General features: G+C 43.9%; 1 protein-coding gene across 3 annotated transcripts in view; it reads left to right on the top strand.

Moving 5' to 3' along the window:
- Window positions 1-5533: 5533 nt before the first annotated feature.
- Window positions 5534-13067, top strand: part of KATNAL2 (katanin catalytic subunit A1 like 2) — a 91124-nt gene continuing 83590 nt past the window's right edge. The window contains exon 1 of one of the 3 annotated variants that reach the window (XM_023207596.1): window positions 5534-5660. Coding sequence is in view for 2 of the 3 variants with exons in the window: in XM_031934497.1 (XP_031790357.1) it covers window positions 5610-5660 (51 nt within the window). In the remaining variant the exon portion in view is untranslated. The remainder of the gene's footprint in view (window positions 5661-13067) is intronic. The other 2 variants (XM_031934497.1, XM_031934498.1) reach the window with 2 other exon arrangements.

Genomic DNA, 13067 nt, shown 5'->3' with positions numbered 1-13067 from the left:
GTCACCCTGAATTTTTTCTTGTGCTAGATTTAAGAACCCTTTTTTGTATCAGGTCTGTATCAGGACTGCTTTCTGTTAACAATTTGTCCTGCAAGTTTAACCTGATTCAGCATCCCCAAACTTCTATCTCTCAACTTAGTGAAGCTAACATGCTCTATTTTTGTTCCTTCTTCCTGTACTAACGTCTAAAAAGTACTTCCACACAGAAATCTAGCACGATTGCAGGGCTCACCTTAATTGTTTTTCTTCCCTCTTGTATCTCATTTCTGTGATGCCTATTGTCTTATTTGCGAAAACTATTTATCTTGTTTAGTTTGTTGTGTAATGGTCTAGTTTTCTAGTTGTTTTGAGTAGCAGATCTAGTCCAGTACTAGTTATTTGATATGGCCAGAGGAAGAAGCTCTTTGAAAACATTTCTGTAGCAAATTTCTTTCTTCAAAATGAAATCTTACAGAATAAGGAGTGAAAAAGAGAATCAGTTTTTTGTTCAATAAATATTTCCTGATTCCATTAGCTATACTAAGCATGATGAAATAATAAGTTTTTAAAAAGTGCCCTCAAGGAATTTTCAGTCTAGTACTGTTTTTCAAACTTCAGTTTGTGAATGCTAGAGGATTATTACATAACAATGAGCATTTTAAAGAAGAGAAGCAGAGAGTATCAAAGGGCATCACAATAGTAAGCGTAAGAATTTCAATAAACTTGAGTTCAATTTGTTATATACCTGTATCCTAGGTCCTCATGTAAAATGTATTTCCTTTTTTTTTTTTTTTTGAGACAGAGTCTCACTCTGTTGCTCAGGCTGGAGTGCAGTGTCATGATCTCAGCTCACTGCAACCTCTGCACCCCCGGTTCAAGTGATTCTTCTGCCTCAGCCTCCCGAGTAGCTGGGACTACAGGTTAATGCCACCACACCTGGCTAATTTTTGTATTTTTAGTAGAGATGGGATTTCACTATATCGGCCAGCATGGTCTCGAACTCCTGACCTCTTGATCTGCCTGTCTGCCTTCCTCGGCCTCCCAAAGTGCTGGGATTACAGGCGGGAGCCACCGTGCCCAGCTGTAAAATGTATTTCTTATTGTGTTACTTTTTTTTTTTTTTTTAATTGAGACAGAGTCTCACTCTGTCACCCAGGCTGGACTACAGTGGTATGATCTCGGCTCACTGCAACCTCTGCCTCCCATGTTCAAGAGATCCTCTTGCCTTAGCCTGCTGAGTAGCAGGTAATACAGGCATGTGCCACCACCCCTGGTTAATTCTTGTGTTTCCAGTAGAGATGAGGTTTCACCATGTTGGCCAGGCTGGTCTTAAACTCTTGACCTGAAGTGATCTGCTTGCCTTGGCCTCTCAAAGGGCTGAGATTATAGGTGTGAGCCACCCTGCCTGGCTTTGTTTTTGTTTTGTTTTGTTTTTTTGTTTGTTTGTTTTTGAGACAGGGTCTTGCTCTGTCACCCAGGCTGGAGTGCGGTGGCATGACCACGGCTCACTGTAGCCTTGTCCTCTGGTGCTCAAGTAACTGAGACTACAGGCGTGCCACCACGCCTGGCTGATTTTTTTAATTTTGGTAGAGACAGGGACAAACCCTGTCTCTACTACAACATACTGCTGTCCTGGCTGGCCTCAAATTCCTGGGCTGAAGTGATCCTCCTGCCTCAGCCTTCTAAATTGCTGGGATTACAGGTGTGAGCCACCGCACCTGGCTAAAATATATTTCTTAATATGCTTCTTGCTTAGAAAAGTTTGAAAGCTAATGATCACGTGGAGGAGATTCTCTAGAAAAACTATCTTAAATTTGGAAATAAGGCAAAAAGGAACACAGCATGTTTCTTCAGTGTTCTACTGTTTAGGAAGCCCAGTCAAGGATCAAGCATCATTTAGGAGTTCCAGTCACTGGGCGCAGTGGCTCAAGCCTGTTATCCCAACACTTGGGAGGCTGAGGCAAGTGGATCACCTGAGGTCAGGAGTTCAAGACCAGCATGGCCAACATGGTGAAACCCCATCTCTACTAAAAATACAAAAATTAGCCAGGCATGGTGGTGGATGCCTGTAATCCCAGATACTCAGGAGGGTGAGGCAGAGAATTGCTTGAACCCGGAAGGTGGAAGTTGCAGTGAGCCAAGATCACGCCATGGCACTCCAGCCTGGGCGAGGAGACTCCATCTCAAAAAAAAAAAAAAGTTCCAATCAAGTATTATTTGATTATCTACAGCACCACCATCCAATAGGACTTGCAGTGATGGAAATGTTTTGTATCTGTGGTGTTCAATACAGTAGCACTAGATACATGTGACAATTGAATACTTGAAATGTGTCTAGGGTAATGGAGGAATTGGATTTTTGATTGTATTTAATTTGTTAAAATTTAAATGAAAGTGGCCAAAAGTAGAGGAATGTATCTTTATTTGCCTTCGAGACTTACTCTTAATTAAGGACTCTGACTTAGTTGAATAATGTTGACTAACAGATTTGTGTCCCTCAGAAAAGACAATTTCAAAGGTTATAGTTTCATTGCCTTGTAAGACATTAACAGGTTTTGTATCTAATCTAGCAGTCTTATAAAGTTGGCCCTCTGTATCCACGGGTTTGGCATCTGGGGATTCAACCAACTAAGAATTGAAAATATTAAAATAAAAATAAATAGTACAACAATAAAAATTAATACAAATAAAAATGCAGTAGAGTGACTATTAACACAGAATTTACATTGTATTAGGTATTAAGTAATCTAGAGATGTTTTCAAGTATATGGGATGGGTTGGAAGCAGTGGTTCACACCTGTAATCCCGGCACTTTGGGAGGTCAAGGGGGGGGGGTGGATCACTTGAGGTCAGGAGTTCGAGACCAGTGGTTCACACCTGTAATCCCGGCACTTTGGGAGGTCAAGGGGGGGGGTGGATCACTTGAGGTCAGGAGTTCGAGACCAGCCTGGCCAACATGGTGAAACCCCATCTATACTAAAAATACAACAATTAGCTGGATGTGGTGGTGGGTGCCTGTAATCCCAGCTACTCAGGAGGCTGAGGCAGGAGAATCACTTGAACTAGGAAGGCGGAGGTTGCAGTCAGCTGAGATCACGTCACTGCACTCCAGGCTGAGCAACAGAGTGAGACTTTGTCTCAAAATAAATAAATAAATAAAAATAAAAAATAAAGTATATGGAAATTAGCTGGGCCTGGTGGCATGTGCCTGTAACCCCAGCTACTCAGGAGACTGACGCAGGAGAATTGTTTGAACCCAGGAGGCAGAGGTTGCAGTGAACCAAGATTGTGCCACTACACTCCAGCCTGGGTGACAGAGCAAGACTCTGTCTCAAAAAAATAAAAAATAAATAAATACATAAAGTATACAGGAAGATATGCGTACTTATAAGCAAGTAGTATGACATTTCATATAAGGAACGTAAGCATCCCCAATTTTGGTATCAGTGGGAACCGTAGAACCAGTTTCCAGTAGATGCTAAGGGATACTATACTAACATTGTTTTCTAAAAATGTCTGTAAATATTCAGTTCCTTATAATGTTCTTTAAACCAGCTTTACCATCTTATTGGCTCCCTCATTAATGAGTTAGGCAAAATCATTCACAGGTGTTCATTCATATCAAAGAATCACATTTTTAACTTTTTGAAAGCCATATGTCAAAAAACAATGTGATAAGTGCAATATGAAAGTATGTTGTGGAATCAGGAACTAATTTGTTCTCTGCCTAAGCTTCACCTAAGATAAGTATAGTTGATTGTTAGGAGAAAATGCCATTGAATTATCCTAGAAGGTGATTTTTGAACTGTCTTAGCAGGCAATACACTTTTCTTTTTCTTTCCTTTTCTTTTCTTTTTTTCTTTTTTTTTTTTTTTTTTGAGACAGTCTTGCTCTGTCGCGCAGGCTGGAGTGCAGTGGTGAGATCTTGGCTCACTGCAAGCTCTGCCTCCCGGATTCACGCCATTCTCCTGCCTCAGCCTCCCAAGTAGCTGGTACTACAGGTGCCCGCCACCACGCCCCAGCTAATTTTGTGTGTGTGTGTGTGTATTTTTTAGCAGAGACGGGGTTTCACCGTGTTAACCAGGATGGTCTCGATCTCCTGACCTCGTGATCTGCCCGCCGAGGCCTCACAAAGTGCTGGGATTACAGGTGTGAGCCACTGCACCCAGCCGATATAGACTTTTTCTTATGCAGCAGGGATGAGAGTGGTCCTTCAAGCCAAAGAACTACTCATCTGTCATTCACAAGCATTGTAAGCAGTTCGCTTGTGTTAGAGTGGGGTTGCCTGTATCCAGGTGGGAATTAGAGGTGAGCCTAGACAGGAAGGGTATAGAGCCTAGACAGCAATGCACAGTGAAAAGAGCACTGGCTTCAGTCAGGAAACAGATTTGCATCCTAACTCTACCTAGAGCTACTTATTAATAATTTGGCTTTTTGAGCCTGTTTGCATAACTGTAAATTGGGGCATTAATAATTTCTCCATGTTGTGTTAGGATTATATTAGATAGCCAAGTAAATCACATAGTACATTGGTGCTGTAGATGTTTAATAAATTGCAGTTATAATTATTAATTATAAAGTGGTCAACAATTTCACATGGTGCCATGTTGGAATAAGATAAATAATATTAAATAATCTGTAATCGGATTTCCCAGTCAGGAAGTTATTGACGACTCTGGCAAGAACTGCTTCAAAGGAGCAGGACCAGAATGTGTTGAGAAATGGACGGAAGGTGAGGAAATGAGGAAGCGGATAGCTAGTCCTTTCAGAAACCTTGCCCTGAATGGGAGAGAGGTGATTCAGTTCAACACTTACGAGAATCTTTTTTTGTAGATTGAGGAGACTTGAATATTTTTGTATCCTGCAGGGAGAAATGGATGAAGAAGACCGAAGATAATGATGAAGGAATGATTTGGAATAGGATTCACAGCAAGAGAGACAGAAAGGAAAGACATTGAAGAAACAGACTAGTTAACACATGAAGAAAATGGAGCAGAGGAAAACACGTCCCTGTTTTTCAACTCTAATGAGAACAGGTCTGATGTGAAGGGAGTTGGAGGAGAAGGGAAAGTTTGATGATGCACAGTATGCATCCCAGAAGGCTCTTGACAACCAAAGTGTCCACAGCAGATTCGTCCAGTCTACGTAGACCATGCATAGAGAATTTCAAAGAAAAGCATAAGGGATTTCCAAACCTTTACCCTAATCCAGGGAGGAGAAGACGGGACGTCAAAATATGGTCTTGAGTATGGAAGCATTGGGTCGCAAAGGCCTGAACAACTGCTGAAATCAAGGACAAATATGGTATATAGCCCTGGGTCAACTTGTATTTTAGAAACGAATTAAGAAAACCAAAACAATTGCAAAGCCCGCCCCATGCTCTACCAATCTTTCCTCCTCGATCTCTTCATTGGCCAGCGTCACGCAAACACTCTGGATTAAACATGCACGGTCTAACACTGATTGGCATGTTGAAGAATCCGTCTGTGGCCAGCGATTGGCGGGCGTGTCTATGCTCTAGCCAATCCGGAAAGGGGCGGGCTGGTTAAGCGTCAGGTTCCTTAGATCCACGGGTCAGCCCAGTAACTGACTCCTCTTCTCCCTTCTTTCGGGTCCTAGCACAGTGTCTAATGGAGCTTTCCTACCAGACCCTCAAATTCACGCATCAGGCGCGGGAAGCGGTAAGGAACGCATATATAAAAAATACTTATATCAAGAACACCTCTCCTCCTGTTGCTGCGGGCCGATTCCGAGTCTCTGGTTGCTATGGCGACAGAGTCCGCTACTAGAGCAGCTCAAACGCAGTGAGAGGCGCTTAGTCCCTGTGGTTAAATCCCTGGTTTGCAGCCGTGAACGGGGGAAAAATAAATGAGACGCAGGTGGGTTTGGGGGTGATAACGGGTCGGATTAAAGAGACGGCAGGGTCGGTTCCTGATTGAGGAAATGAGGTATTGAGTGTTATTAGACGCTGGATCTTGATTGGGTGAATGGATTTGGGGAGTAGTCAAAATTAGGTTGTTGAAAGGCAGTAGAACATTGACCTGGGAGTGAGTTAGAATATTGGCTTCTGATCTTGATTTACCATTACTAAGGCGAGAGATCTTAGGCATTTAATTCCCTTCTTGGGCTTCAGTTTCTCCATTTGAAAGTCAGGGAATTGGACTGTAATCTTTTTCACACGAAGATTATATGAGTTATAAAATACATTAAGTGGTTTCCCGTGGTCTGTATCATCTGCTACTGGCCAGCAATTCTTTCCACAGCGATGAACATGAATTGAGGACACACTTGTCTGCCAGGCACTGGGGAGATAAAAACAATGTGGGGGCGGAGGGAAGGAAAAATAAAATTAAAGTTAAAAAATACATCTACCTGGATCTCATTCCCAGAGGTTCAGAATTACTGGCTTGGGATGAGCCCTATGCGTCAGTATTTTTAGAAAGCTCAACAGGTGATTACCATGTGTAGCCAAGGTTATGAACCAGAGCTCTAGTATCTCCTACCTTTTAAAAACTAATAATACACAAAAAGGTAACCCTCTGTTTTGCTTCATACCCCTCTAGAGTTACCAACCTCTGTTTATTTCTCTCCACCTTCTAGAAAGGGTTGGCTACACATGTTGTTGCTACTTCCTTACCTCTGGATTGTACTTAAGCCTATTTCAATCTGAGCATGAACTATCTGCCTCAGAATCTTCTGGGTTACCCTTTATTAGAGCAGATTCTTGGGCCTCACCAAGGCACTGAATCAGAAACCCCCTGGGATGGTTTCTTGAAACTTGCACTTTAAGCACGAACTGCACATTTGAAAAACACAGCCATAAACTTTCTCATATATTTTCACGACTTCTAGTACTATCTTTTATAAATTTATCTTTTTGGAGACAGAGTCTTGCCAGGCTGGAGTGCAGTAGCATGATCTCAGCTCACTGCAGCCTCCACCTCCCGGGTTCAAGTGATTCTCCTGCCTCAGCTTCCCGAGTAGCTGGGACTACAGGTATGCGCCACCATGCCCGGCTAATTTTTTGTATTTTTAGTGGAGACGGGGTTTCACCATGTTGCCCAGGTTGGTCTCAAAATTTTGAGCTCAGGCAATCTGCCCCCCTTGGCCTCCCAAAGTGCTAGGATTTCAGGCATGAGCCACTATGCCTAGCCAATTTCTTCTTCCTCCTCCTACTCTTCTTCTTCATCTTCTTCCCCTTCTTCTCCCTCTTCTTCTTCTTCTTTTTTTTTTGACAGACTTTTGCTTTTGTTGCCCAGGCTGGAGTGCAATGGTGTGATCTCGGCTCACCGCAACCTCTGCCTCCCGGGTTCAAGCAATTCTCCTGCCTCAGCCTCCCAGCTGGGATTACAGGCATGTGCTACCACACCCAGCTATTTTTGTTGTTGTTGTTGTTTGTTTGTTTGTTTCAGTAGAAATGGAGTTTCTCCATGTTGGTCAGGCAGGTCTTGAACTCCTGACCTCAGATGATCCACCTGCCTTGGCCTCCCAAAGTGCTGAGATTACAAGCATGAGCCACCGTGCTCGGCCAAACTTCCAATACTATCTATATGCCAAAAACTCCCCCAAACTACCTCGACTGGACTTCTTCGTTAAGCCCCAGACCTATGACCCAGAAGATAAAATGTGGAGAGGACAATGGATCAACTGATTACTTGACATATCCACTGGGGTGTTGCAAGTATCTGCATTGTCTGCACTGTGTGTGTGTGTGTGTGTGTGTGTGTGTGTGTGTGTGTTTGAGACAGGGTTTCACTCTTTCACTCAGGCTGGAGTGCAGTGGTGCGATCACGGCTCACTGCAGTCTCAACCTGCTCAAGGGATCCTCCTGCCCCAGCCTTTCAAGTAGCAGGAACTACAGGCATGCACCACCACGCCCGGCTAATTTTTCTGTATATTTAGTAGAGATGGGTTTTGCCATGTTGCCTAGGCTGATCTTGAACTCCTAGGCTCAAGTGATCCTCCTACCTCAGCCTCCCAAAGTGCTGGAATTAATAGGCATGAGTCACTATGCCTTGCATCTTAACTTGTTTAACGACTACTTGTTCTCCTCCTTCTCCTTTTCCTTTTCTCCTCCTTTTTCTTCTTTTCTTCAACAGGGTCTCATTCTGTCACCCAGGCTGGAATGCAGTGGTGTGATCTCAGCTCACTGCAACCTCAGTCTCCTGGGTTCAAGTGATTCCCCCACCTCAACTTCCCAAGAAGCTGGAACCACAGGCATGTACCACCACACTCGGTTGAATTTTGTATTTTTTGTAGAGAGTTTCACCATGTTTCCTGGGCTGGTCTCAAACTCCTGGGCTCAAGTGATCCACCTGCCTTGGCCTCCCAAAGTGTTGGGATTACAGGCACAAGCCATTGTGTCTGTCTTAATGCTTCACTTTTTACTGTCCTCTCTAAAACCTGTACCTTTCCCAGTCTCTCCATTGGGGAAACCACCCCAATGAAACCACCATTCATCTGATTGCTGAAATCAGAATTCTGGGGGTCATCCTTAGCTCTTTCTTTCTCCTAGTCCCTCCCCTCTGTCCTCTACAAGAGGAAGACATCAGCAAATTTTATTGATTCTACTTCTATAATGTATCTTTAATAATCCATATCTTCACATCCACCTCCTGATCTGAACCTCCATACTCTCTCACTGGAACCACATTAATAGCGTCTTAGCTATTTCCCATTGGTTTTTGCCTCTCCCTAGTCCATTCTTCATCCAATGATCAGGGTGATTTCCTTAAAATAGTGCCACTCTTTTAATGGGGTCCTTTTAATGGCTTTCCATTACACTTGTGATAAACCCTCCAAATCTTTACAAGACCTACAAAGCACTGCAATAAAGCCCAACCTCTGCCTCCATGCTCTTCCTCTCCATTTTCTGTGTTGCCTCTCAGTGCTCCAGCCACATTCTCCCTAATCTGACGTCTCACAACTCCTTATAGTCTATACCATATATTTAGTATTTAATTGGATTAATTATATTATCTGTTGCTTGCATGTAATAGATAATATAAATTTCTTGAAACCTGAAAGCAAGACAGAAACCCAAGCCTTATTTTTTGTTTTAGTCCCTAGATGGTGCTAAGAGCAATATTTAGGTATGCACACTGATGGTTTGATCTCTTGGGGTCTATGTGCAAGGAACTGTGCTGAGTAGGGATCTGCAGAAGCTGGAGGAGGGAATGTGATCCAGTGTGTTAGATATAAAGAGGGCTGCACGTCCACAAGACACTCTGATCACCTACATCATCTACTGTATTGAGATTTTCAGAATATTTTCTTTGTATTTGGTTTATTTTCGTTGTTTCAAATTATTTACACATATATTTTCAATTTTTAATTTTTAACAAAGTAATAACAGCACATCATTTAAAATTATAATAGTTCAACAAAAATTGAGAAAAGAGTCTCCTGCTTCACCTCACCTGACCCTTAATTAATTACTGCTCCCCAGAAGCAACTACTTCGACTTCTAGCAGCTTCTTCAAAATAACATGTTTATACTCTTTTTTTTGAGGTGGAGCTTTGCTCTTGATGCCCAGGCTACAGTGCAATGGTGTGATCTCAGCTCACTGCAACCTCCGCCTCCTGGGTTCAAGTGAATCTCCTGCCTCAGCCTCCCGAGTAGCTGGGACTACAGGCGCCTGCCACCACGCCTGGCTAATTTTGTATTTTTAGTAGAGATAGGGTTTCTCCATTTTGGCCAGGCTGGTCTTGAACTCCCAACCTCAGTTGATCTGCCTGCCTCAGCCTCCCAAAGTGCTGGGATTACAGGCATGAGCCTCCACCCCAGGCCCCAGTTACTTTCTTTCTTTTTTAGAAACTGACAGTCTCTCCCAGGCTGGAGTGCATTGGCATGATTTAGCTCATTGCAGCCTTGAATTCTTGGGCATAAATGATCCTCCCACCTCAGCCTCCCAAGTTTCTGGGACTACAAGTGTTCACCACCTCACCTGGTTAAACTTTTTATTTTTTGTAGAGACAGATCTCACTATGTTGCACAGGCTGGTTTCAAACCCCTGGCCTCGAGTGATCTTTCCCCATCCACCACCTTGGCCTTCTAAAGTGCTGGGATTATAGGCATGAGCCATGGCACTCAGCCTGCAGGTATAGTTTTTTTTTTTTTTTTTTTGTTAGATGAAGTCTTACTCTGTCACCCAGGCTGGAATGCAATGGCACGATCTTGGCTCACTGCAACCTCTGCCTCCTGGTTCCAGCGATTCTCCTGCCTCAGCCTCCCGAGTAGCTGGGACTCTAGGCACATGCCACCATGCCCGACTACTTCTTGTATTTTTAGTAGAGATGGAGGTTTAACCATGTTGATCAGGCTGATCTCGAACTCTTGACCTCATGATCCACCTGCCCGGGCCTCCTGAGGTGTTGGGATTACAGGCGTGAGCCACCGCCCCCATCCCAGGTATGTTTTTTATTAATGGCTGAATGTTCCTTTTTCACTGTATCTTGTTCTTGCAAGATGTCATGGTTTCTTTCGTCTCTCTGAGGAGATTTTCCTTTCCTTCCTGCCTGCCTGCCTTTCTTTTTCTTTCTTTCTCTCCCTTTTTCTTTCTTTTGTTTCCTTCCTCCCTTCTCTTTGTTTCCTTCCCTCCCTCCCTGCTTCCTTCCTTCCTTTCTTCTTCTTCTTTTTTTTTTTTTTTTGAGACAGAGTCTCCCTCTGTCGCCCAGGCTGGAGTGCAGTGGCGCGATCACGGCTCACTGCAACCTCCGACCCTCCAGGTTTAAGCAATTCTCTGCCTCAGCCTCCAGAGTAGCTGGGATTACAGGCGCATGCCACCACGCGCTGCTAATTTTTTGTATTTTTAGTAGAGACGGGGTTTCACCATCTTGGCCAGGCTGGTCTTGAACTCCTGACCTCATGATGCACCCGCCTCGGCTTTCCCAAGTGCTGGGATTACAGGCATGAGCCACCGCGCCCGACCTCTTTTTCTTCTAACATTTTGTCTGTTTCCCCTTATGTTCCTTTTTGTATTTTTAAATTTGTGGTTTTGTCTTTCATGTGGGATATTTTCCTCAAAAGTCAGTGATACATGGTTGTCCATTTATTTTTAAGAATGAGACACCTAGGCTGGGCATGGTGGCTCACACCTCTAATGCCAACACTTTGGGAGGCTGAGGCAGATGGAGTGCTTGAGGCCAGAGGTCGAGACCAGCCTGGGCAACGTGGTGAAACCCTGTGTCTACTAAAAATACACAGTTAGCTGGGCATGGTGGCACCACCCCTGTGTCAGAGGTGGGAGGGTCACTTAAGTCCAAGAGTTTGAGACCAGCCTGGGCAACATAGTGAGACCTCATCTCAACAAAAAATAAGCAAAATGAACTGGGTATGGTGGCAAGTGCTGGTGGTCCCAGCTACCTAGAAGGCTAAAGTGGGAAGATCACTTGGGACCGGCAGGTTGAGGCTGCAGTGAGCCGTGATCACACCACTGCACTCCAACCTAGGCAACACATGGAGACTCTGTCTAAAAAAAAAAAAAAAAAGAAGAAGAATGAGACACCTAAAAGTTCATTAGAATTTGTGTGTTTTAGAGGAGACTTGTCTCATAACGACAGTTTTTCTTTAGGATGATCAGCTACCAGGGCCCTTTTCATTGGGGGATGCCAAATGTCAGTTATGTGTAGGTCTTTTTTCTGAGGCCTTCAATTTCTATGCTCTCCTTCAGGGAATAAGGGCAAAATAAGTTTGGATGCCAGCAATGTTGAAGGGAACAGAGGAAGACTTTATGGGGGTGAAGGCAGGGAATGGAAGGTGGGGTTGCACCTCTCTCTTCAGTATATAGGCTTCCACTGAATTATCCCTTTCTTCAGGTAGTCCTGGTAGTCCTGGTAGTCCAGTCTTCTGCCTGGGTAGGGGAGGAATTGTAACTTAATTAGAGAAGGGGAGGGAATCTGAAATACTCTGTTCAGCATATTCTTTATACCTCACTTCTGCCCTTGGAGGTGCCTGATGACTGCAGAGGAAACTGGTGTCCTCATTTCTGTAACACTCTAGGGTTCTGCCATAGATATATGTTTTCTCTTTTTCCTTCTTTTCTTTTTCTTTCTTTCTTTCTTTCTTTTTTTTTTTTTTTCTGTGATGGAGTTTTGCTCTGTCACCAGGTGGGCGTACAGTGGCATGATCTCGGCTCACTGCAACCTCTGCCTCCTGGGTTCAAGCGATTCTCCTGTCTCAGTCTCCCGAGTTGCTAGGACTACAGGCATGCGCCACCATGCCAAGCTAATTTTTCTATTTTTAGTACAGACAGGGTTTCATCATGTTGGCCACGATGGTTTGATTTCTTGACCGCGTATCTGCCCACCTTGGCCTCCCAAAGTGCTGGGATTACAGGCGTTAGCCCCCGCGCCTGGCCTCTTCTTTTGTTTTTTGGTTTTCTTTTGAGACAAAAGAAGTCTGACTTGACTGTCACCCAGGCTGGAGTGCAGTGGCACAATTTCAGCTCACTGCAACCTCCACCTCCTGGGTTCAAGCAATTCTCCCACCTCAGCCTCCTGAGTAGCTGGGACTACAGGCATATGCCACCACACCCGGCTAATTTTTATATTTTATTTTTATTTTTGGTAGAGACAGGGTTTCACCATGTTGGCCAGGCTGGTCTTGAACTCCTGACCTCAAGTGATCCACCTGCCTCAGCCTCCCAAAGTGCTGGGATTATAGGCATGAGCCACTGTGCCTGGCCTCTGCTTCTTATTGACTTCTTTACCTGTAGGTGTTGGTTTTCTTTATTTTTGGTTTTCTTTGCTTTTGGCTTTCTTGCTTTAAGTCAACTGGTGTTTATCCATTTGCTTCCCATGTGTCAATTTCCTTCCTTCCTTCCTTCTTCTTCTTCTTTTTCTCTTTTTCTTTCTTTCTTCCTTCCTTCCTTCCCTCCTTCCTTCCTTCTTTTCTTTTGTTCTTTTTCTTTCTTTCCCTCCCTCCCTCCCTTCCTTCCTTCCTTCTTCTTCTTCTCTTTCTTTTGTTCGTTCTTTTTCTTTCTTTCCCTCCCTCCCTCCCTTACTTCCTCCCTCCCTCCCTCCTTCCTCTCTTTCTTTCTTTCTTTCTTTCTTTCTTTCTTTCTTTCTTTCTTTCTTTCTTTCTTTCT

The sequence above is a fragment of the Piliocolobus tephrosceles genome, chromosome 18 (genome assembly GCF_002776525.5).
Source record: "Piliocolobus tephrosceles isolate RC106 chromosome 18, ASM277652v3, whole genome shotgun sequence".
Taxonomy (NCBI): domain Eukaryota; kingdom Metazoa; phylum Chordata; class Mammalia; order Primates; family Cercopithecidae; genus Piliocolobus; species Piliocolobus tephrosceles.
Note: the sequence above shows the minus strand (reverse complement) of the source record. Positions and strands in the feature narration are given on the sequence as shown.